The sequence below is a fragment of the Entelurus aequoreus genome, linkage group LG19 (assembly GCF_033978785.1).
Source record: "Entelurus aequoreus isolate RoL-2023_Sb linkage group LG19, RoL_Eaeq_v1.1, whole genome shotgun sequence".
Classification (NCBI taxonomy): domain Eukaryota; kingdom Metazoa; phylum Chordata; class Actinopteri; order Syngnathiformes; family Syngnathidae; genus Entelurus; species Entelurus aequoreus.
In genome coordinates this window covers 4,573,473-4,599,273 of record NC_084749.1, presented here as the reverse complement: position 1 = coordinate 4,599,273, position 25,801 = coordinate 4,573,473, and the positions used below count along the sequence as shown (strand labels likewise).

The 25,801-nt window shown below is 39.1% G+C and overlaps 1 protein-coding gene across 1 annotated transcript in view; it reads left to right on the top strand.

Annotated features, from left to right (window-relative positions):
- Positions 1-25,801, top strand: part of tle2a (TLE family member 2, transcriptional corepressor a) — a 137,494-nt gene that overhangs the window by 1,905 nt on the left and 109,788 nt on the right. Inside the window, 1 exon segment of the mRNA XM_062027709.1 lies at positions 12,527-12,571. Coding sequence (XP_061883693.1) covers positions 12,527-12,571 — 45 coding nt within the window.

The following is a 25,801-nucleotide window of genomic DNA, read 5'->3' as shown; positions in this document are numbered from 1 at the left end:
TCGCCACCTCACCACAGGGCCAACACAGATAGACAGACAACATTCACACACTAGGGAGCATTTAGTGTTGCCAATCAACCTAACCCCAGGTGCATGTTTTCAACCAATCTTGTTCAAATTTTGCTCACATGTGCTAGTCAGCTCCTTTTAAAGGTGTGTAGCAAATTTGGTGATCATGGTGCTAAAGAAGAATGAGTGGCTTTCTTGTCGCCATCTTATGGCATTAAAATCGCATCATTGTGGTCATACTACAGCTCGAAATGGGCGTCAAGATGCTAATTTCCACTAAGAGTTGTTGTGTCCATTGTTAACATGGTACTAAAATTGCTGTACTGTACTTATTGGTTTGATTGGATATAGCTTTCTAAAGGTTGAAGACGAGACTGATTAAGAAAAAACATTAGGACCGCTCCATGGTATTTTGTAAATGTCTAGCGCCCCCTATGGGTTGTGGTCTAAGTGCTTTGGAAGACATGCTAGCATACACGTAAAACAGATAAACTCAAAGTTGTATAATGATCAGACAAATGGTGAAAGACTCATGGGTGATTAGTTGCCAAGCACCACATCAATGTTTGCTTGAAACCGGCCGTGTTCTTCAACCAATCTTGCTCAAAATTCGCACCCAGGTTTTTGTCGTTCTCTTAAAGGTGTGTATCAAATTTGGTAATGATAGTGTTAAAGAAGAAGAGTGCATGTTTTTTTTGCTCTGATTGCTGAGAAGGTGGAAGTCATTACCATGAATTGATTAACGTGGACCCCGACTTAAACAAGTTGAAAAACGTATTCGGGTGTTACCATTTAGTGATCAATTGTACGGAATATGTACTGTACTGTGCAATCTACTAATAAAAGTCTCAATCATTTAATCAATTATAATCCAAAGAGGTTCATTAGGTCTTCCAGAAGTGATGCAATTTGTTATTCTTATAGCCAAACCTGTGTGTTTACTTTCGTACCTCACGGTTTCGGCTACAACTGTTTGAAGGCAAAACCGTTAAGTACGGAAGTAAACACACAGGTCTGGCTATAAGAATAACAAATTGGAAGTCATTTTGATGAGCCTTCTGTCAACGCTTAGCTCTTCTTGTCCCCAACATATTACATTAAAATGACATCATTGAAGTCCTATACGATCCAAAATGTGCTTCACAATGCTCATTTCGACCAAGAGTTTTTGTCCATTGTTAACATTGTACTAAAATTGCGTATCGTACTTATTGGTTTGGTTGGGTATGGTTCCTAGTAGTTGGAGACAAGACTGATTAGGACCACCCCATGGTCATTTTGTAAATTCCTAGCGCCCCCTATGGGCTGTGGTCAAAGTGCAATGGAGGACATGCTAGCATACACGTAATACAGATAATCTCAAAGTTGTATCATCAAACTGTCAATGTCTTTTGAACAATCAGTTAAGTTCTGCATCAGTTTTGCCTAATGGCGGCCATGTTTTTCAACGAATCTTGCTCAAAATTCGCACACATGTTCTTGTGAGTTCCTTCAAGCTGTGTAGCAAATTTGGGGACGATAGCGCTGAAGAAGAAGAGTGCATGTGTTTTTGCTCTGATGGCTGAGAAGGTGGAAGTCATTTTGATGACCATTTTCTCAATACTTTGTTCTTCTTGTCACCACCTTATGTTAAAATCACGTCATTGTAGTTCAAAATGGTCAATTTAACCAAGCGTTTTTGTGTGTCCGTTGTTACAAAGTTAAACATGGTATTCAAATATTGGTACATTTGGGTATGGTTCCTAAATGTTGGAGCCAGGACTGATTTTAGAAAATAGTTAAGACTGCCCCATGGTCATTTTGTAACTGACATTTGTAGCACCCTCTATAGGTTGTGGTGCTTTGGAAAACATGCTAGTATACATGTATGTAATACAAATATCCTCAAAGTTGCATAATCATTAAACAATCTATAACTTACAATTAGTTGCCAGGTTTCGCATTAATGTTTTGCTTGAAGGCGGCCATGTTTTTCAACAAATCTTGCTAAAATCTTGCACACAAGTGCTTGTCAGTCCCCCAAAGGTATCTACCAAATTTGGCACTGGTTGAGCCTACACCCTAAAGGTACATTCGTTATTTTGTACGGTCTGTTGATTCGTGTGAGGAATTTTAACTTATAGGTCAAACTCTGGGGCTGCCACGTTATTTGTCGGAAACAGAACACTACGGGCAACACAGTAAAGATGTACGTTTGGATTTTCATCCTTTTGTGTGCAGTGGTTCAGGAGCAGAAGAGTGAGCAAACACCAACATTTTTTTTAACCTCACGGCTATGGCAACGGTGGAAAACTTTGGCAAGTCAAACTGTGCCACTCGGGAAGGTTTTTTGCCAAAGGTCAAGTTTGTTCTGTTGTTTTCTCGCTATATTATTGCTTGGTTGTTTTTACATTTTTACAACTAAAAAGAGAAGAAAGCGTTGTCACGAACCAAGCTAACTAACCCAAAAAATGAATATAGATAAATAAAACTTACCGTAAAACCATGATTGATAACCACACTTTGATAGACTCATGGACTGGTGGTACTGCTTATTTACGGAAGATGCAAGCTGGCGTGCTAATAGCTGGATAGCTAGCTTAAATGCTAACATGAATACGAGAGACATTAACGTCTTTCCCCAGTAAGAAACAAAATACTACAATCTAAGCTTGTATAAACACATTACTTTCTGAGCAACTAAGAAAACCAATTTTAACCTATAGGTTGTGCTCTGTTAGAAAAGAGCCATCGTTCTATACTTGGAGGAATGTGACGCGGCGTCTACAACAGGAAGTGTACATGCGTGATGTCACATAAACCGGCGGACTTGCGACGCTCGTTCTGGCTTTGTCATTAAAAAAAAATCTAGAACCTTTCACAAATTATAACGTAAAAAGATAAACATATTCAAACATTCAGTTGCAATAATATGGCTCTTAAAAAGTAAATAAGGTTTTTCCTGCCACAAAGGTGTATTGTCTTTTTATAAAAATAGTTAAATTAAATAATATTAAACATGGATAGGATTTATATAGCTTTTTTCTCCATACTAAAGCATTTTACAGTGAGGACTGAGAACCCAGTTCATTTGTAGCCACATCTGCCGTTGGGTTGACTGACGGAAGTTGGTTTAAAATCTTTTAGTGCGTAATTTTTTTTTGACTACATTCAACAATACTGTGACAATTATGATATTCATGACATGAAATTTCATTCGTAACCTCTTACTAAATAACAAATAAGCTGTGCTTCTTCCTACTTTTTTTTTTTTTTAACATGAGTGTAATCATGTGATGTACATCGTGTAACTGAAATGTAATATAACTAAAAACTCCATCATTACCATTAATAATGTATTCCTGAGTATTGGACGTCTGGGTAACTGTTTTTAGGACCCAAAAGTTACATAAAGTCATATGTCTGGATGCACAAGTGACAAGTGATGGATTAAATCGATTAATTAGACTACAATAAAGCTTAGATTTATATTTTGTTGCTTCAATTAATCATTTAACGAGTGCAACTATTAAAAATGTGTAAAATACAGAATGCGCACCAAATCTTTTTTGTTTTTTCCCCCCCCTTAAGTGTCTTAGATCGGATATTTTTTGTCAGTCTCAACGCTCCAAAGTGCTTCAAATCTGATCTTTTCGCATCAGATTCAAGCCACATCAGGAGGTAGTCCAAATCTGATTGGAATCTGATCTTTTTAAGTGTGACTGCAGTCTCCATGGAAATGCGACTTGAATGCGACTTTTACGTCATCTTTGGGCAAAGTGCGTCCTTGGTGTGCACGGGGTACAATGTGACCAGCGGAGGTGGATACACATCTGCTTTTGCTGAGCAAAGTCTTTTTTCGGCGGCCCAATAAAATATACAGTATTTTGTATACGTTGAATCCAAAGAAATAGCGATTGTTGAACGGAATTGACGTGTACATTCTGGCGTATTTGCTTACACGTTAGGTACATTGCCAAAGTTGTTTACATAAGTGAGTTGAAAAATCGTGATTCGGATGTGAATCTTTTCCACCACTTGTGGCAGTAATGACAATATTACGCAAACAGAAGTATGGAACTAAAGTCATAGAGAAGTTTCTTAAGCGCAAAAAATGTGGCTAAAGTTGTGAAGCTTTCATTTGTCTTAGAATTTTATTGATGGTTTAGTTAAGAAACATTTATTATTATTATTATTAATTTTGTTAGAATGTATTTATTCTTGCACTGCGAACTTGTATAGGTATTTTTCATCAGTTTTTCTAAGTTCCTTATATTGGATTTAATATTTATTTTTGTAATCAGCCTGACTTTTTCTGACTTGATAACAATGTTTATGATGAACACACGCTTTCATATAATTCGACATCCTGTTCAACTGTAAGTAGGTCATATATAGTTAATGAATCCGATTCAAATCAAGATGACTAATTCAGTTGTTTACGTAAGGGAGTTGAAAAATAAAGCTGACGTCGATCCACGCTGATGTCCGTGTTTCCTCTACTTAACAGCCATAAAAAGCTTAGAACCCTCCCAAATATATTACACCCTATACTGTATATCTATTCATACATTATATTACTTTAATACATTTTCACGTAAAAAACACAAATTGTTAAGGTGTGGCGATTTTTTTTTTGTAGGAGTAGTAGCGACTTCCTTGTTCATGTACGGAATCCGGTCAACAGCTTTTGTTTGCACTTGATCAAACTGCGCCTGCAAGTGACCTTGTGTGTTTATACAGGAGTATGGTAAGGATCACATTTTACTTGCGGTGTAAACAGTCAGCTGGAAAAAAATCCGATTTGGGCCACTTTGGCCTGCAGTGTAAACGTAGTCCTAGTCCTGGAACTTTAAATACGGAGGCATCATTTCCACATGGCCGCTGCAATAGAGTGAACATGAGAGCGGTGGTGTGTGAGTGCTGAGATCTGCTGAGTGTAATTCCAAAGTTGACTATGTGCATTTATTAAAAAAACATGAAGGTTAAATAAATAAATAAAAAATTTATTTTTCAACCATTTCCCCTGAAATACGCATTGAGGCTATAAAGTGTGTTTTATCCCATTACTCCATTAATCGAGGCAAACTAATGGATAGTTTACTGCAGGGGTCACCAACCTTTTTGAAACCAAGAGCTACTTCTTGGGTACTGATTAATGCGAGGGGCTACCAGTTTGATACACACTTAAATAAATTGCCAGAAATAGCCAATTTGCTCAATTTACCTTTAACTCTGTTATTATTAATAATTAATGATATTTACACTTAATTGAACGGTTTAAAAGAGGAGAAAACACGAAAAAAATGACAATTAAATTTTGAAACATAGTTTATCTTCAATTTCGACTCTTTAAAATTCAAAATTCAACCGACAAAAAGAAGAGAAAAACTTTAAAAAAGAATTTATGGAACATCATTAGTAATTTTTCCTGATTAAGATTAATTTTAGAATTTTGATGACATGTTTTAAATAGGTTAAAATCCAATCTACACTTTGTTAGAATATATAACAAATTGGACCAAGCTATATTTCTAACAAAGACAAATCATTATTTCTTCTAGATTTTCCAGAACAAAAATTTTAAAAGAAATTCAAAAGACTTTGAAATAAGATTTAAATTTGATTCTACAGATTTTCTAGATTTGCCAGAATAATTTTTTGGAATTTTAATCATAATAAGTTTGAAGAAATATTTCACAAATATTCTTCGTTGAAAAAACAGAAGCTAAAATAAAGAATTAAATTAAAATGTATTTATTATTCTTTACAATAAAAAAAATAAATTTACTTGAACATTGATTTAAATTGTCAGGAAAGAAGAGGAAGGAATTCAAAAGGTAAAAATGTATATGTGTTTAAAAATCCTAAAATAATTTTTAAGGTTGTATTTTTTCTCTAAAATTGTCTTTCTGAAAGTTATAAGAAGCAAAGTAAAAAAAATAATGAATTTATTTAAACAAGTGAAGACCAAGTCTTTAAAATATTTTCTTGGATTTTCAAATTCTATTTGAGTTTTGTCTCTCTTAGAATTAAAAATGTCGGGCAAAGCGAGACCAGCTTGCTAGTAAATAAATAACATTTAAAAAATAGAGGCAGCTCACTGGTAAGTGCGGCTATTTGAGCTATTTTTAGAACAGGCCGGCGGGCTACTCATCTGGGGCCGTACTTATCAAGCTTCTTAGAATTACTCCTAAGAAGTCTGCTAAGAGTTGACTTAAGAGTAAATAAATTATTCGCTGAAAGCTGCACTTAAAAGTTAGTTATCAAGCGTCTTACTCACACTTTCAGCGAAGTGTAGGACTGAATCTTAAGTGTCACACTCAGAGCTGAATTACGACATTACTATGTGCCGTAAACGGAATTTTAGGTGACGTCATTTCTGTGTCCATAGAAATGACCAATCACGGAAGGGAATCCGTTGTCTAAGAATAAAGAAATATCTTGGAAATATTTAAGTGGACAATGGGAGTGTATATTTTGACAATAAACTACAAAATAATACAAAACAAACTAGTCCCCGCCGGCACTCACGCTACCGCTCCCTCTCTTCTCTCGCCCACACACTCACTGACGTCACTCACCTCACGGCCACACACATACGCTACTGTCATAACATTTTCTTTCCAATTCATTAATTAGGCAACTAATTTGAAACTGGTGTGGGTGGCTCTATATATACTAGCCCACTGCAGACACATGCAGAAATCAACAAGGAATTGAAAAGTATTAAATCTGTGACAAAAATAATATCCGCTCTGTCTAAACGATACCGTTTGATCAGCTGCTCGTCATCAAAAAAAAACAACATTGTTCCGTTCCCTGAACGTTCGCGCACGTCTCTCTCGCCTCAGTGCCATCCCCTGCTGGCAACTCCTAACCACTTAAGACACCTCTGAAGGTCTCTAAATATCGTGGAGAGTAGGAGTGATTCTTAGACTTAAGAACGTTGATAAAAAGCTTTTATTCTTAAGTTTGAGAGTAGGACTAAATTTCGCAAATTCTCAGGACTTAAGTGTAAAATGGCACTCTAAGAAGCTTGATAAGTACGGCCCCTGGTCCTTACGGGCTACCTGGTGCCCGCGGGCACCGCGTTGGTGACCCCTGGTTTACTGGATTGTTTAAATAATCCATAATGTCCAGACTTTTGACTGCTACTGTACATGTTCTGTAGTTCTCCAAACATTTAAGGTAAAGAATTGAGGATCCAAAAGCAGTACTTTTAATAATTCCACCCCCAGTGACAACCCTTAAGGGTTCAATGATTTCCCTGAGAGCGTTCACGGCTTTTAATTTGTGTCAAGTTAGGTGGAGAGCTTTAGAGCTGATGGAAATACATAAACAGTGGTCCTCCAGCTGCGTGAAGTATCAATTAAGGCCTCGCTCATTTGTCTAACCCTCATCGCCACGCCACGCCACCTCGGCGTTGTTTTGACATTCACGCCCCACGCTGTGCGACCACATTTACCATACAAATAGGAATTTACTGTGGAAATGACATCTCTTGTGTTTCGAAGCTACAACGCTGGCAGGATACGCGGCGCTGTCATATGTCGTTATCAGCATTCTAGCCCCGCACTTCCTCTCGTGACCCCGCCTGCAGCTGCGAGGTAACGGGGTCTACAGGAAGGCATGAGAAGCAAGCTGCGGCTGTGCGGTTTGCGCCGTCAACCCCATACCTCTCATCCAGCTCTTCCTCGCCGTGTTCCTGAGAGAGCTCCAAACCACATCTTAATGTACGGGCAGGCGTCCCAGGGCGAGAGGCGCGGTCTGCGGCGGCGCTGCTATGACCCGCTTTCTTTTCAATCCGCAACACTACGCACACATTCTGTCATCGCTAGATGTGATTTCCATCTCCGTGCAAACGCCCAGTCAAGTTGGCAAACACTTTGGTCCAATAACAACCTGCCAGTGTGACACATTCCACCTAAATACTTGGTAAACATGTGGTCTGCAGAATAAAAGTTGGCATTTTTTCAAATTTGTTTCACACTAGTGATCCCTTTGAGGCAGTCGTGATTAAGGGCTATAAAAATAGCGACGGATGGACGTGTTTTATGCTAAAAGATAAACAGAAGCGCGTGATCGATTTGGAAAAATTGGCTTTTAACGCCTTTTGTTGTGAACTACATTCTACAATACGTTACTTGGCATGTCTTAAAACTAACCACAGTGAAGACTGAAGGTAAACACAATGGAGATTTGAAAAGTGTTGTGAATGTGTTGTCTGTCAGAAAGCTAAATAGGTCATCTAAATACTAGACCAGGGACGTCAAACATGCGGGTTCAGGTTCAATCCGGCCCGCGAGATGAGTTTAAATGTAAAATTGAGCTGCATTTTTAAATGAAAGAAACTGCTGTTCTAAATGTGTCCACTGGATGTCGCAATAGCAATTCTCTAAGGCAAGCAAATAGTTACACGGCAACCCCGGAGTTTGACCTGGAAGTAAAAATTCCTCACACGAATCAACAGACCGAAAAAAATAACTAATGTACCTTTAGGGTGTAGGCTCAACCGGTGAGTATCTACCCACTTTGGTAGATACCTTTTGGGGGACTGACAAGCACGTGTGTGCAAGATGTGTTGAAAAACATGGCCGCCTTTAAGCAAAACATTGATGTGAAACCTGGCAACTAATTGTAAGTAATAGATTGTTTACTGATGATGCAACTTTGAGGATATTTGTATACTAGCATGTTTTCCAAAGCACCACAACCTAGACGGTAAAGTGGGGCTTTAAAAGAAACACTTCAAATGCTGCATGAGACATTGCACCTTGATAGAGTTCTGTGAACATTATGTCTTCTGTGAAAGAGTGAATAATGGAAATGACAAATGAGGTATTTAAAACATAGAATCATTTTTATTTATGCTTTATTTTGTTTTTTGTTCAATCCTAGAAGGGCTGTGGCTTAAAGTTTTTTCTTTCAATTTTTCCTTCAGAATGTAACTAATTCGAAGTGTTTTGTCCAGGGGATTATTGGCTTGTTCTATTTTGGGCCGAAGTAAAAGAAAGAAAACAATCTAAACTTGTCCTAGTTGTATTTTGAAGTTATGATTTTACTCGTCCGGCCCACGTGGGAATAGATTTTCCTCCATGCGGCCCCTGAGCTAAAATGACTTTGACACTCCTGTACTAGACAATATACAACAACAATAAACCAGGGCTGTAGCTATCGATTTTTTTTTAGTATTAGAGTAATCTATCGAGTTTGTTCAATTAATCAAATCAAACATACTTTATAGCCTGAATGTGTCTTTCCGGGGAAATTGATTAAACCATTTTTCTGATTGCCATACCCTTACATTATTTATTTAACAAATGCACATCATCAGCTTTTAACGTGTGAATGAATAAAAATGAAAATGAAATATAATAATATGAAAAAAATAAATAAAAGATTGTCAAAGAATGGAGGAAGTGTTGAGTGTCCGGGGAGGCACAAAGACAAAAGTGTTTGCACGGGAGGCAAAACCTGTTGGAACTGTTATAAGATTGGCAGTAAAAGTTGAAAATAGTGTCAAACTTTGTGACTTCTTCTGGAGGTTACAATACAATATATTACTTTCATTTGTTGTCACGTAAAAAAACCTTACTTTTTGAGGTGTGGCGGCTACGATTTTGCCTGAGTTACAATAAGGGGAAACCCTGATGTATTAAAAAAAAAGTGTCACACAGATCACAGCAACCACGCACCACCGCTCTAAAGTGTGCTCTGTTGTGCGAAAAAATGTTTTCTCCTATTTAAAGTTTTGCAGACTCCTTGCGGTCCAGAAACATTAATACATTTTCATTAGTAGCACTTGTTTATCCATTAATTGAAGCAGCAGTATATAAATCAAAGCTTTTTCTAATTCAATGAATACATTTAATTGTTTCAGCTCTATTGTACATATAATACATATGTTCTTAAACGTCTGTAGATTCTGCAGTTGTACCTAATGTTGTACTGAGTGTAACCTAAAGCTTACATATATTTGTCAACTTTCACCATTGTTGAATAAATGTCAGTCCCAAAATGCTAAATTTGCCAATACTGATACTGGAATTTAGTTAGTTAAAGCGTGCTTTTAGTAAGCCCTACTGGGAACACATCGTTATGTGTATCTGTAGCTTTGACGCTAATGAGATGTGTTTACCCCCAACATGTCGTGTGGGGTGCTTTATCCACTTTTGACATGTACACTGTAACTCTAGATGCCATAAGCCGCATACAACAACGTAACATTAGGGAGCGTCCACAAATGGTAGCAACGCCAGCATAAGCTATGTGAGTCTATTGCAGGGGTCGGCAACCTTTACCACTCAAAGAGCCATTTTGGAAAGTTTCACAAATTAAAGAAAACAATGGGAGCCACAAACATTTTTTGAAAATTTAAAATGAAAAACACCGCATACAAAGCTTAAATTGCTTTGCGCTATGTTAACCAGGGGTCTCTGACACACGCACCGGCACGCATCTTAATAAGGAAATGTAATGTTAGTGCGGCCCGCGACTTTTAATTGAATGGCGCTTGATAGCGTCTTTCTTGCCAACCCTCTCAATTTTCCGGGAGACTCCCAAATTTCAGGACGTGCTGGCACTGCTTTTAGCGCCCTCTACAGCCTGCCCAAACAGCGTACCTGCTTGGCCACATGTTGAATGCAGCTTTTGCTTGCTCACGTAAGTGCCAGCAAGGCATACTTGTTCAACAGCCACATAGCTTACACTGACGGTAGTCGTACAAAAACAACTTTAACACTGTTACGTTACAAATATGCGCCACACTTTGAACCCACACCAAAAAAGAATGACAAACACATATCTGGACAACATCTGCACTGTAACACAACATAAACACAACACAACAAATACCCAGAATCCCATGCAGCCCTAACTCTTCCGCTCAACCGACGCACGGAGAGGGGGGTGGGGGGGTTGATGTGTGGGGGGGTTTGGTGGTAGCGGAAGAGTTAGGGCTGCATGGGATTCTGGGTATTTGTTGTGTTGTGTTAAGGTGCGGATGTTCTCCAGAAATGTTTTTGTCATTCTTTTTTGGTGTGGGTTCACAGTGTGGCGCATATTTGTAACGTAACAGTGTTAAAGTTAACTTTTTAACTTTAACTTATACGGACACCGTCAGTGTAAGCTGTGTGGCTGTTGAACAAGTATGCCTTGCTGTCGCCTACGTGTGCAAGTAATAGCAACATATAACATGTGGCCTGACTGGCACGCGGTTTGTAAATGCTATAGAGGACAATTAATGCAGTGCCATTAGGGCACGCCCTTGATTAAGTAATTAGAGTGAAAATAGGATAATATTTACCCTGGGAGATTTCTAGGAGAGGCAGTCTCCTGGGAAAATCGGGGGGGTCGTTGGAAAACCGGGAGGGTCGGCAAGTATGCAGCTGAGCCGCATCAGAGTGGTCAAAGAGCCGCATGCGGCTCCGGAGCCGCGGGTTGCCGACCCCTGGTCTATTGGGTGAGCGAAAACTAAACAAACTCACAGCTCCCACAGTGAATACCGTATTTCCTTGAATAGCCGCAGGGGCGCTAATTAATTTAAAACCTCTTCTCACTCCTGCGGTTACCAAAACCATGCGGAATGAGCAAGCATGCTCTAATTATTTTAAAACCTCTTCTCACTCCGGCGCATACCTTATCATTAAAAACACATTTAATAAAAAAAACGTTATTATGATCTTACCTTTACTTGTAGATGGGTCCATGTGCAGCTGCTTCTGATCAAAGGCAGTCTTTCTCATCTTTCTTCAATTTTAAAAGTCTCTGGAGATATTCCTTTAATTATTACCTCCTGCTTCGATTGAAAGTCCAGTTTAGAAAACGGTTTTATTTTAGATATGTAATCCTCCATGTTAAAAGTGCAAGCAAACAATTGCTGCATGCTTGCTGCTTGTTGTCTTCTTCTGCAGTACCTGTCTCCTGCAGTACTGGTAGTCGCAAGAAGGATCACTAGCGCCCTCTACCACCTGGAGGCGGGAGTCATTTAATGACTCATATTTGACCCGGCGGAAGTGCCAAGCATGCGCTAATTATTTTGCGAAACGAGTTTGACCCGGCTGTAATTCTAGGCAGGCGAATACTATATTCCCGGCGCCAATTCAAGGAAATACGGTAGTTGGAAGAAAAAAATATATATATATATTTACAAAGCTATTCTCTTTCATGTGCTCTCCTAGCTAGAATCGGGTCAGTGGTCGTCTTGAAAAAAAAACAAAGTTTGTCTTGCAGAAGTCGAGCAACCGAGATGATAGATGTTTCTCATTTGTGTTGCTCGTACTTTGCTGTTACATCATTTAAATGTCAGCTCGGCTTTAAAAGAGGAGATGATAAGAAGTAACAACACTTGATTTAGATTGCATGTTGAGTTGATTTTGGAATTAAAAAGCATTGTGGGAAATATTCTGTACATGTTTGCTTTGGCAGGAACACCTTTTTCCTTGCTGTGTTGTCTCCATCATAATAATCTTTCCAAATGATTATCTGCATGTTCTCCTAATATCCCCGGCTTCCCTTTTTCCTCCATTTTCTTCAGGACAATGCCCTCGTTTGGGGGAGGGGTTTGCTAATGGCCACAACTGTGAGTGCTCATTTATTCTGTTTCCTTACAGCGTTTGTCCTTCGCATCGTCTAACAGCTGCTGTCACACTCGCTAACAATGCAACTTATCATTTCTGTACTTTGGAACAGCCGTCTTAGACGATCAGGCAGGTTTCTGATCAATATAATCTTGTGGTGCAGTTGCTAACCAAAGATTAGAGCAGGGTTGTCCAAAGTGTGCAGCCAGCAGCTCATTTTCCAACAGCCTCTGACACATTCTAGAAATACTATTACAAAAAAATAAAATAAAGTGGAATAAAAGAGCAAATAAAAGATGGATCAGATGTTGATCTAGAACAGGGGTGTCAAAAGTAAGGCCCGCGGGTCGTATTAGGCCCACAAACAGGTTTAATCCAGCCCGCAATATGAGTTTAAGTATAAAAATAAGCTGCATTTTTCTAATAAAAGAAACTGCGGTTCTAAACATGTCCACTGGATGTCGCAGTAGCAATTCAGGTGTAACCCACGTCACATGATACTGTTTAAAGTTGACGTGTCAGCTGACTTTGGCGCCCTCTGGGTTGGCTGCCGCTACTCCAATTAGCGCATGTGCAAGCAATCAGCTGCTCCTGTTGTGGCTGGCAGCAGATGGCGGCAGACTGATGCAGTATTGACGCACAATAACTTTTTTCATTGTAAATTATCCACTCAATGAATAAAATAACCAAACAGTAAGATGCAAAGACTTAAGTCAACATGATCATCATCTTTGTAGTTAGAGTTCCATGCAGCACTCGCAATTGGTTGACGGCGGCATGCGCACCCTGAACTCCATTGTAAAAATGTATTTATACATTTGTTTTATTTTATGCTTAAATCTACCACGTTCACATTGGTTAATTTTGTAGTTATGTTACCTTGATTTCGGCTATGGTGTCATTTTGATAATTGTTTTGTTTATATTATAATTGTGATAATTGAATGATGATAAATTGTGTTGTGGCAGTTGCGGATGTTACCAATGCGGCGGTTTAAGGAAACACTTGGTTGCTTTTCCAAACCATATCTTTAATGGTGAACTGCCACCATGAGAATGCTAAACAGGAAGTGCTTAAACTTTGATAGCTTTGTAAATACACTGAGACAAAGTCTAAGTTCATAGAGTTCTTCATAGTGTTTTTGAAACTGCGCCGATTTATCCGTAAGAATTTTCAACTAACTTGAAGTGTTTTGCTAAGAGGATTATTTATGTGCACATGTTCCTATTTTTGGCCAAAGTAAAACAAAACAACTTTTAAGTTGTCTCTATTTTTAAGTTATTATGCCATGATTTTACCAGTCTGGCCCGTGGGAATAGATTTTCCTCCATGCGGCCCCTGAGCTAAAATAAGTTTGACACCGCTTATCTAGAGACTTAGCGAGCTGGCGCCAGACAGTCCATGATTTGATCAAAATGCAGTTATCAATCACAGTTTCATTTAAAACTGTTATACTATCCCTCTGGAGTTTCACCGCGATTATCTTTAACACAGTTTATCGTTACATCCCTAATATAGACCACAATGAAGTGTGCATAAATAACATTAAAAAAAAAAATCCAATGCAGGGCTGGGTAATAAAACAATATCAATATAAATCGCAATAGACACAATCGATATAAAAAAAATGTGTTAGATAAAACATTCGATGTGTTTTTTTCTTCTTCGGAAGAAACTAAAAGTTGTTTCTGCGAAAAAAATCTTTTGCTGTTTGGTAATCGAGCAACGCAGGAAGTGATCCCTGATCAGTGGGAGTAACAGCCAATCAGGTAACAGTACCAACTATCAAGTTTGGTCGCGTCATCTTGTTGTCTCGCGGTGGATTCTTTACATGGAGTGAGAAGATAAAGTAAAAATTAAGAAATTGCGGATAAAACAGGAAAAGTCACTTCGACAGGATGGTAGTTTTTTGGATTGTTTAAATCAGGGGTCACCAACGTGGTGCCCGCGGGCACCAGGTAGCCCGTAAGGACTAGATGAGTAGCCCACAGGCCTGTTCTAAAAATAGCTCAAATAGCAGCACTTACCAGTGAGCTGCCTCTATTTTTTAAATGTTATTTATTTACTAGCAAGCTGGTCTCGCTTTGCCTGACATTTTTAAATCTAAGAGAGACAAAACTCAAATAGAATTTGAAAATCCAAGAAAATATTTTAAAGACTTGGTCTTCACTTGTTTAAATAAATTCATACATTTTTTTACTTTGCTTCTTATAACTTTTAGAAAGACAATTTTAGAGAAAAAATACAACCTTAAAAATGATTTTAGGATTTTTAAACACATATACCTTTTTACCTTTTAACTTCCTTCCTCTTCTTTCCTGACAATTTAAATCAATGTTCAAGTAATTTTTTTTTTATTGTAAAGAATAATAAATCAATTTTAATTTAATTCTTCATTTTAGCTTCTGTTTTTTCGACGAAGAATATTTGTGAAATATTTCTTCAAACTTATTATGATTAAAATAAAAATAAAAAATTCTGGCAAATCTAGAAAATCTGTAGTATCAAATTTAAATCTTATTTCAAAGTCTTTTGAATTTCTTTTAAAATTTTTGTTCTGGAAAATCTAGAAGAAATAATGATTTGTCTTTGTTAGAAATATAGCTTGGTCCAATTTGTTATATATTCTAACAAAGTGCAGATTGGATTTTAACCTATTTAAAATATGTCATCAAAATTCTAAAATTAATCTTAATCAGGAAAAATTACTAATGATGTTCCTCTTTTAAACCGTTCAATTAAGTGTAAATATTATTGATTATTAATAATAACATAGAGTTAAAGGTAAATTGAGCAAATTGGCTATTTCAGGCAATTTATTGAAGTGTGTATCAAACTGGTAGCCCTTCGCATTAATCACTACCCAAGAAGTAGCTCTTGCTTTCAAAAAGGTTGGTGACCCCTGCTTTAAATGGACCGTAGTTGGACCAAAGACCACAACACCTTAGCTGCACTAAACCTGCAGAAAATATTTTTCTCAGGTTTCTCTTTGCTTACATTTTCACACTCTGTATTATTCAATGTGATTTTACAATTTTGTTTACGTTGATTGTTTTCCATGATTGTGTTGACATTTCCTTTCCTTTCTGCCTCGATAGCCGAAGGGGTATTATAACCAGAGTAGGGTTTTCCCGATACCAATATTTTGGTACCGGTACCAAAATGTATTTCAATACTTTTTGATACCTTTCGATAAAAAATGGCATTATTGGCTTTATGTTAACAAAAAATCTTAGGGTACATGAAACATATGTTTATTATTGTAATTTAGTCCTTAAATAAAATAGTGAACATACTAGACAACTTGTCTTTTAGTAGTAAGTAAACAAACAAAGACTCCTAATTAGTCTGCTAACATATTGTGTAATTTATCCACCTATTATTTTCTACACATTATGAGGGACAAACTGTAAAAATGCATTATTAATCCACTTGTTCATTTACTGTTAATATCTGCTTATTTTCTGTTTCAACATGTACTATCTATACTTCTGTTAAAATGTAATAATCACTTATTCTTCTCTTCTTTGATACTTTACATTAGTTTTGGATGATACCACACATTTAGGTATCGATCCGATACCAAGTAGTTACAGGATCATACATTGGTCATATTCAAAGTCCTCATGTGTCCAGGGACGTATTTACTGACTTTTTAAACATAATATGAATTTTTTAAAAAGGAAAACAGATTTTGGAACGATAAAAAATATGGACGTAATGTTAGTAGTATAGACTAGATATGGTATTGTACTTGGTATCATTATAGTGGATGTCAGGTGTAGATACACCCATGGCGTTTGTTTGCATTCACGGGTGCTAGCTTACTGTTAGCGGTGAGCTATTGTATCCTCCTACGGTGTGTAGTGAAGCATGTTTAGCTATTCCTCGTCCTGCAGTGATAATGATACTTGTAAGAAACTCACTTTATTTGTCGCCATGGAGACGAGGTTTAGTGATTTAGAAGTAGCTAAAACACTGCCGACTGCCGATGGATGTTAGCTGCTAGCTAGCTGGCCATGTTTTAAAGCACCTCTTCCTGAGGGTGTTTCACCTTTATCTTTAATTTTTAGACCAAAATGTGTCTGTTCTCCCTTTCCTGTCTACACACTGTGTGTGCTTGTAAGTACTCTGTGTGTGCGCGCTGCTGATCATGCTCCTCTGCTCGTCAAAGCAGCAATGTCACGACGTGATACGTACCGTTATTCATTTTTATGCTTTTATTTCTATTTTTATCTGTTTCTGTTTTATCTAGTGTTTATCTAGTGTTCTTCATGTTTTCATTTCTATTTTAATTTTCTATTATATATTCTAACTTTTTTTTATTTTTTTTATTTTATACTTTGTGTCACTTTGAGATTTTAACAAAAGTAAAGTGCGTTACATACACTACCGTTCAAAAGTTTGGGGTCACATTGAAATGTTCTTATTTTTGAAGGAAAAGCACTGTACTTTTCAATGAAGATAACTTTAAACTAGTCTTAACTTGAAAGAAATACACTCTATACATTGCTAATGTGGTAAATGACTATTCTAGCTGCAAATGTCTGCTTTTTGGTGCAATATCTACATAGGTGTATAGAGGCCCATTTCCAGCAACTATCACTCCAGTGTTCTAATGGTACAATGTGTTTGCTCATTGGCTCAGAAGGCTAATTGATGATTAGAAAACCCTTGTGCAATCATGTTCACACATCTGAAAACACTTTAGCTCGTTAGAGAAGCTACAAAACTGACCTTCCTTTGAGCAGATTGAGTTTCTGGAGCATCACATTTGTGGGGTCAATTAAATGCTCAAAATGGCCAGAAAAAGAGAACTTTCATCTGAAACTCGACAGTCTATTCTTGTTCTTATAAATGAAGGCTATTCCACAAAATTGTTTGGGTGACCCCAAACTTTTGAACGGTAGTGTATTCTTTATTATTATTAGCACCGCGATACTATACTAGTACTGGTATACCGTACAACATTAAATCAGATTGATTGATTGAAACTTTTATTAGTAGATTGCACAGTACAGTACATATTCCGTACAATTGACCACTAAATGGTAACACCCCATTAAGTTTTTCAACTTGTTTAAGTCGGGGTCCACATTAATCAATTCATGGTAAGGTGAAGGTTACATTTAAAATAAAAATGTTTACATTCTATTTTCGATAGGTCATACAAATATCACTAATTATCTATCGGTTCAGTTCATTTATTTAATTCATCAAAATCAAGCAAAGGAAGAAAAATAATGAATAAAACAATCAACATAACATTCATTTATGAATGGAAAAGAGCAGAAAGAAGTTAAAATCTTACAATATCCGTCCCCTATTATTAGGAAATAATATAAAACACTATTATCGTGATTGTTTTCTGCCCTAAAAACTAGACATTTTAGGGCTTTATGATGGGGGTCTTGGAGCGTAACCACTGCGACCTACTGTCTATGCTTCTGGCAGTATTTGCTTCTTCCTTAATGTGTTGCTCTTTTGTCCTCACGCCAGTTTTCCCCCTCCACCTTGTACCGGTGTAGTTAGTGGGTTAGTTGCAGCAAACTAGGCACAGCAAGCACGGCCGCCCCAGGCCCAGTTTATTTCAGCTCTTTATCAGGCCCACGTGTGAGCCAGCCCATCCATCAGCAGCTCGCCTCCTTTTGCTCGGCCAGCAGTTGGAGGACAGAGAGAGAGAGAGAGAAAATGAAGGAAAAGAGGCTGAAGGGAATTGTGGTTTACACACGCTGCCGTGGAGGTGTGGGAACAGCAAACTAGCGGAGGGGGGATGTTAGTTGGGGGGCTGGGGTTACCTCCAGCAATGAAAGCAGCTGACATGCACACTGTGGCGATGTGCTAATGTGGGCTGACAGTTGAATAAGGAGGGGTCTGTGTGTCGTTAGCGGCGGCGGTGGGGGGTCCGAGGAAGAAGAGATGTATGGCGCTAATGAAACAGGTGCCACTCCCCTCTTAAGTGCCGGAGTCATTGAGAGATTAGCAGCATGTTTCTCCATCTTGAAGCCAATTGGGGGAGAGCTTTGACTTTTTGTCTTGGCGAGGGACACTTCATCTCTGCAGTGTGCGTGACCCTTAAGAACCCCTATTGGGGCTCAGTGTGCCTTCACCCCAGGTGGTAGGCGGATGTCAGTGGGCTGGACGGGGACTTAGGTGAGCTTAAGGAGTGTAATTATGACCTTTTTTCCACGGCATTGTAACACCGCTCAAGCAGTGTTCATTTTGTTGACTATTCATTTTCATCTTGGCTAACCTTTTGGGATCGGTTGATTGGCAACACTAAATGGTCCCGAGTGTGTGAATGTTGTCTGTCTATCTGTGTTGGCCCTGTGATGAGGTGGCGACTTGTCCAGGGTGTATCCCGCCTTCCGTCCGATTGCAGCTGAGATAAACTCCAGAACCCCCCGCGACCCCGAAAGGGATAAGCGGTAGAAAATGGATGGATGGATGGATAACCTTTTTTTCCCCTGACTGAAATGAGAGCGTACCTAATCAAAACAAACACACGCTGACCAAGACTGACGGAAGTAACTGACATTCTAGTCAGCAGATAAAAACAAAACCGAAACTCAAGTAATTTTGTCCTGCAGATGGGTGTGACATGTTTGGACAGTGGCGGGCCGTGCGTTTCCCACCTAGGCCTTCAGTGATGTCTGACTTCAATGATACCTCTCAAAATACCACATGACCATTGCTGGAGAAATACTATACATTAGGGGTGTAACGGTACGTGTATTTGTATTGAACCGTTTCGGTACGGGGGTTCCGGTTCGGTTCGGAGGTGTACCGAACGAGTTTCCACACGGACATATTAAGTAGCGTAACGCACGTTGTGTAAACAATACACACACAGGCACAACACACGGCATGCTAGCAGCTAACGGGCTAGGATAAACTGACCATACGTCCTCTTTTCACCGGACATGTCCTCTTTTGCGGAGTTTCTTAAATGCCTCAAATTTTGAGTTAGGGTTGCGTGTATTTTCAATGTACGTTCAGGGTTAAGAAGGGGTTAAAAACAAAACAAACAGCAGCATTGGTGAGGGAGGGGCAGAGACAGAGAGAGTTATGATAAACGCGCATGCGTCGCCAGGCTCTGGTTTTTATCCATAGATTTAATTTTGTATTATCTATAGCAGGGGTGTCAAAAGTGTGCCCCGGAGGCCATTTGCGGCCCACAGCTAATGTTTTAAAGGCCCACGGCACATTCTAAAAATACTATTCAAATAAACAAAAACATAACAAAAGTGAAATAAAAAAGCTTAAAGGTTAAATGTCATTTAGAAAAAGTTGCAATGTTAACCAATAAAACAAAGCTGTTTTTTTTCTTTCAAACGGTCATTGCTCAAAACATAATATTGAATCAAAATCATTGTTATTATGAATTATTGACCTATCCAAGGTTCCCATTACTTCACATCAAATATTACACTAAGAAAAATATTTTTGGTAAATAAATACCGTAATTTCCGGACTATAAGCCGCTACTTTTTCCCCTCGTTCTGGTCCCTGCGGCTTATACAAGGGTGCGGCTTATTTACGGCCTGTTCTTCTCCGACACCGACGAAGAGGATTTCGGTGGTTTTAGTATGCAGGAAGAAGACGATGACACAATGATTAAAGACTGACTTTTCATATACCGGTAGGCTGGTTATTTTGATAACGTACAGGCGAGCACTTTGTATTACTTTGCACCGTTGTATTATTTGTACTCTGCACGAATGCTGTTCGCCATGTCAAAGATGTGAAAGTTTGATTGAATGATTGAAAGATTTATTGTTAATAAATCACATATATAATATAATAAAATATAAATATATGCAATATATATATAAATAAATATAAAATATAATAAAACCCCAAACCCCAAACAGTCATCTCTGTCCCGACAATCCCCTCCATGGTAGCAGGAACCCCTATATACTACGCTAATTACACATCAAAACCCTGCGGCTTATAGTCGGGTGCGGCTTATAGTCCGGAAATTACGGTAACCCAAAAATGTATATTTTGTTGTTTTCTTACTGTACCGAAAATGAACCGAACCGTGACCTCTAAACCGAGGTACGTACCGAACCGAAATTTTTGTGTACCGTTACACCCCTACTATACAGAAATACATTTACGCCCTTCTGGGTATCGAAACCCCTCAACAGTGTTCAAAACGGGTTATTTTCTGGCTCATTTAAAAATCAATAAAGCTGCATCAGCAATTAAAATATATCTTATGTGGTACTGTCAAAATTGAAATTGCAAAAAAACATATTAAACGGGGGAAAAAAAAGAAATAAAATATTTGAACTCACAATTTGTAGCGCCCATTCGACGGCGTATAAGTCAGTGCACACACATTGTTGATTCTGAAGGCAGATTTGGTGCAGCATGGCAACATAAACTAGCTGAATTCTGATTGGATACAAACTAAAACTAAAAACAACAGCACTGGAAGGAGCATAATATGACATGAAGACAATATGAATACTTTTGCATATTTAGGAAAAACTAATTTAACAAATACTTTTATCTTTCATTATGATGATGATTTGTAATGTTAGGCCAGCAGAGAAGGTCTTGCTGGCACACCACTGATGCCAACAGGTATCATTCATCAAGTAACAAAATGTTTGACGCTGAGGTGTATACCTGCAAAATTGGCAAAAAAGCTAACATGCTAATATTAGAATGCTAACCATTGTGCTGTGGACCATTAAAACATTTTCTACGATCTGCAAATAGCCTCCAAGACAGAATAATAATAATAACCCAGGCAACAGCAGATTACAAAGGTGCACTGCCGATGAGCGGGTCTAGTCAGGGCTATTTTCATACAAAAGGCGCACCGGATTATAAGGCACATTAAAGAAGTCATAATATTATTATTTTTTTTTTCTAAATGTAAAAGACTTCCTTGTGGTCTACGTAACATGTGATGGTGGTTCTTTGCTCAAAATGTTGCATTGATGTTTTACTCATCATCTTCAAGTCACTTTCTGACAGTCACTTCAGGATGCACCGTTTTGTGGGCGCTCTTATTTACGTGCTTCACTAGTGCAACAACAACAATGCCAGAAATGTGATTGGTGACAAATCGTCCGACCGGAACTCTCTAATAACTAAAGTTACTTGGGTGAATAATGTCAACTCACTACACCGGTATGTTTTACTGCTTTCATAGCGAGTCTACTGACAGATATAAGTAAGAACTTTACACTACTTTATATTAGAAATGGCAACAGTGGAGGATGAATGTCACATAACAAGAAGATAGAGAAAAATAAGAAGCTTATCAACTACAGTGTCGGCACAGACTACAAAGGCGGACGCGCGCAAATGTTCAGGACTTATGCAGATCCCAATTACAGATCAGCAGGTACCAGCAAGTAAGAAAAGTTGCTTTTACATAATATTGTGAAACAAAACGCCAGATAATGTCTTACCTTATATACACACACCATAATAATACTCCTATGTTTAACGCACCGACAATCCATCAAGCGGTGTGGCTTCATAGCTTACCAAAGTCCTACTAAAATATTTTGATAGATTTTTGAGCGCCGTGTGTAATGTTCTATATTTTCAATGGAACATATACAATGTTGGTGTTGTTTACTCCAGTCATATTGCAGTCTACACATATCGCTTATGTGTGACTGCCATCATATGGCAGTCTACACGTATCTCTTATGTGTGACTGCCATCATATGGCAGCCTACACGTATCTCTTATGTGTGACTGCCATCATATTGCAGTCTACACGTATCTATTATGTGTGACTGCCATCATATTGCAGTCTACACGTATCTCTTATGTGTGACTGCCATCATATGGCAGTCTACACATATCTCTTATGTGTGACTGCCATCATATGGCAGTCTACATGTATCTCTTATGTGTGACTGCCATCATATGGCAGCCTACACCTATCTCTTATGTGTGACTGCCATCATATGGCAGCCTACACGTATCTCTTATGTGTGACTGCCATCATATGGCAGTCTACACGTATCTCTTATGTGTGACTGCCATCATATGGCAGTCTACACGTATCTCTTATGTGTGACTGCCATCATATTGCAGTCTACACGTATCTCTTATGTGTGACTGCCATCTACTGGTCACACTTATCATTTCACCATGTAGCAAATAAAATAGCTTTGAGGTCGGCAAGCACAACCAACATTATCCCGTACATTAGGCGCACCGGGTTATAAGGCGCACTGTCGAGTTTTGAGAAAATGAAAGGATTTTAAGTGCGCCTTCTAGTCTGAAAAATACGCTATATAAGCGTGTGCATATACAAACACGTGCACAAAAGTGTTAAAAAATCAAACTTGGGCTGTATATTTGACACTGTAGAGATGGAATGTCACATACTACTGCTGAATACTCTGCTGGCCGCTCATTAGTCCATCACATTTGTCTTTGCCGTTTTAGAAAATAAAGAAATAAAATAAAGACCCATTTTTTTCTTTCTTTTCCCAGAGGAAAAAAAAAAAAAAATACAATAAAAATTATTTGAAAAAAATAAATAAAGACCCCATGCTAATGTTAGCTTAGCTCGAAACAGCTTTGTGCTGCTGTGTCTCCTCTTGGATACACTTGAAGTAAATACACTGGGCCCTCATTCTCCTATTGTTGTTTGCGTTGAATACTTTGTGGTTTTTGCCGTATTGTATTGCCATAGAAACCTCACTCAGGCTTCAGGAGTGTAACTCCAGACCCGACTAATGGGCCGCGTGCTGCACGGGAAAGTGGCACAGTCAAACGCACTGCACACGTCACGTGGCGCCGATCACACGCGCACAAGCCCCGTTTTACACAATTGTGTGTCAGCACGGGACGCACAATAGCGGATGATGCGCGCGGAGGTTGCTCATGTGAAGGCAATAAAGTGCACATGTGCTCGTAAATACTTTTGCGGAGAAGCTGCATCTTGTTCGCATCCGCTGTCTGAGGTGGCGTGTGTGGGCGTGTTGTGTGTGTGTGTTGTCTGCTGCGAGGGTGTGTGCGTGTTTGAGTGCGCATTTTTTGGCCTAGGAGGATGTGAGGTCATTGTGGTTTTGTTGCCTGCGGTTTGAAAGCGAGTCCAATGAAAACGGCGAGCACGGCCACACAACCAGTCTGGCTGTGAGTAATTGTTGCAGTACTTGTTAGCGCTACGTCTCCGCACAATATGGATTGTTGTATTGTACTCCAACATAAATATCACTGTATCGGCACGCTACACCAGGGTGGTACAGGGCTTGAATGGCGCGGTCTGTTGGTGGTTAGAGATGGAAAAGAACATTCAATTCTAACAAAGCTGGCCTTCGTCTGGTGTCGGAAAGTCGTGAATCCGTGGCACACACATCCTCGTCAAAGATGGCCCACTTTAGTGCGGACATGTGTGTGTGTGTGTGTGTGTGTGCGCAACCAGGAAGTAAGACACTATGATTAAAAAACCTAAACTCCCTTTAAAGGGGAACTGCACTTTTTTTTGGAATGTTGTCTATCATCCATGATCCCTACTGAGCCCCTAAAGGGACATAGGGGAAATTATTTTTTAAATTATTTTTTTTAGACATGTGTCTGGTGCGCACGAGAAACTTTTTATAAAGTTATAAAAAATCAAATTAATTATATATTTTATATATTTATTTTTTTATAACTTTATAAAAAGTTTCTCGTGCGCACGAGATACATGTCTAAAAAAAAAAAAAAAAATTATAAAAATAATAATTTCCTCCATGTCCCTTTAGGGCAGGGGTCGGCAACCCGCGGCTCCGGAGCCGCATGCGGCTCTTTGACCACTCTGATGCGGCTCAGCTGCATACTTGCCGACCCTCCCGGTTTTCCCTGGAGTTTTACGGACGTCAGTGCCTCTCCTAGTGATCTCCCGGGGTTAATATTCTCCGAATTTCACCCTAACAATTGAATTAAGAGTGTACCTTAGCGGTACTGCAATAATTGTCCTCTATAGCCTGCACAAATCGCATGCCAGCCCAGCCACATGTTGTATGCAGCTTCTGCTTGCTAACGTAGGAGACAGCAAGGCATACTTGGTCAACAGCCACACAGCTTACACTGACGGCGGCCGTTTAAAACAACTTTAAAACTGTTACGTTACAAATATGCGCCACACTGTGAACCCACACCAAAAAAGAATGACAAACACATTTCTGGAGAACCTCCGCACCGTAACACAACTTAAACACAACACAGCAAATACCCAGAATCCCATGCAGCCAGTCTACATTATACACCCCCGCTACCACAAACCCCCCCCCACACATCAACCCCCGCCCCTCCGTGCGTCGGTTGAGGTGGGCGGGGTTTGGTGGTGGGAGGGGGGGGTAGACCGGAAGAGTTAGGGCTGCATGGGATTCTGGGTGTTTGTTTTGTTGTGTTTATGTTGTGTTACAGCGCGGATGTTCTCCAGAAATGTGTTGGTCATTCTTTTTTGGTGTGGGTTCACAGTGTGGCGCATAATTGTAACGTAACAGTGTTAAAGTTGTTATATACGACCACCGTCAGTGTAAGCTGTGTGTCTGTTGAACAAGTATGCCTTGCTGTCACTTACGTGAGCATGCTGAAGCTGCATTCAACATGTGGCCAAGCAGGTACGCTGTTGGAGCAGGCTGTAGAGGGCGCTAAAGGCAGTACCATCATGCCCTGGAACTCGGGAATCTCCCGGATAAATTGAGAGGGTTGGCAAGCATGACGCTATCAGGTGCAATCGCGGGTCGCACTATCATTAAATTTTTATATTAAGGTGCGGGCCGGGGCGTGTGTCTGAGACCCCTGGTGTTAAAACATAGCACAAAGCAAAAAAAGCTTTGTATGCAGTGTTATTTCGTTTTAAATTTTCAAGAGTTTTGTGGCTCCCATTGTTTTCTTTAATTTGTGAAACTTGTCAAAATGGCTCTTTGAGCGGTAAAGGTTGGCGACCCCTGCTTTAGGGGCTCCGTATGATCCTTACTAGAACACATGTTTTTATTTATTTTTTTGCATTCCAAGTCGTAGGGTTGTACGGTATACCGGTACTAGTATAGTATCGCGGTATTAGTGAATCAAAATCGGTAATATACTCTGTTTGAAAAGTACCGCTTCCCGGGCATGACGGCACGTTGTGACATTGCTGCTTTTACCAGCAGAGGAGCATGTTGAGCATGTTGGGCAGCGCACACACACAGAGTACTTACAGGCAGACACAGTGTGTACACCAAAAAGGGAGAATGGACGCATTTTGGTGT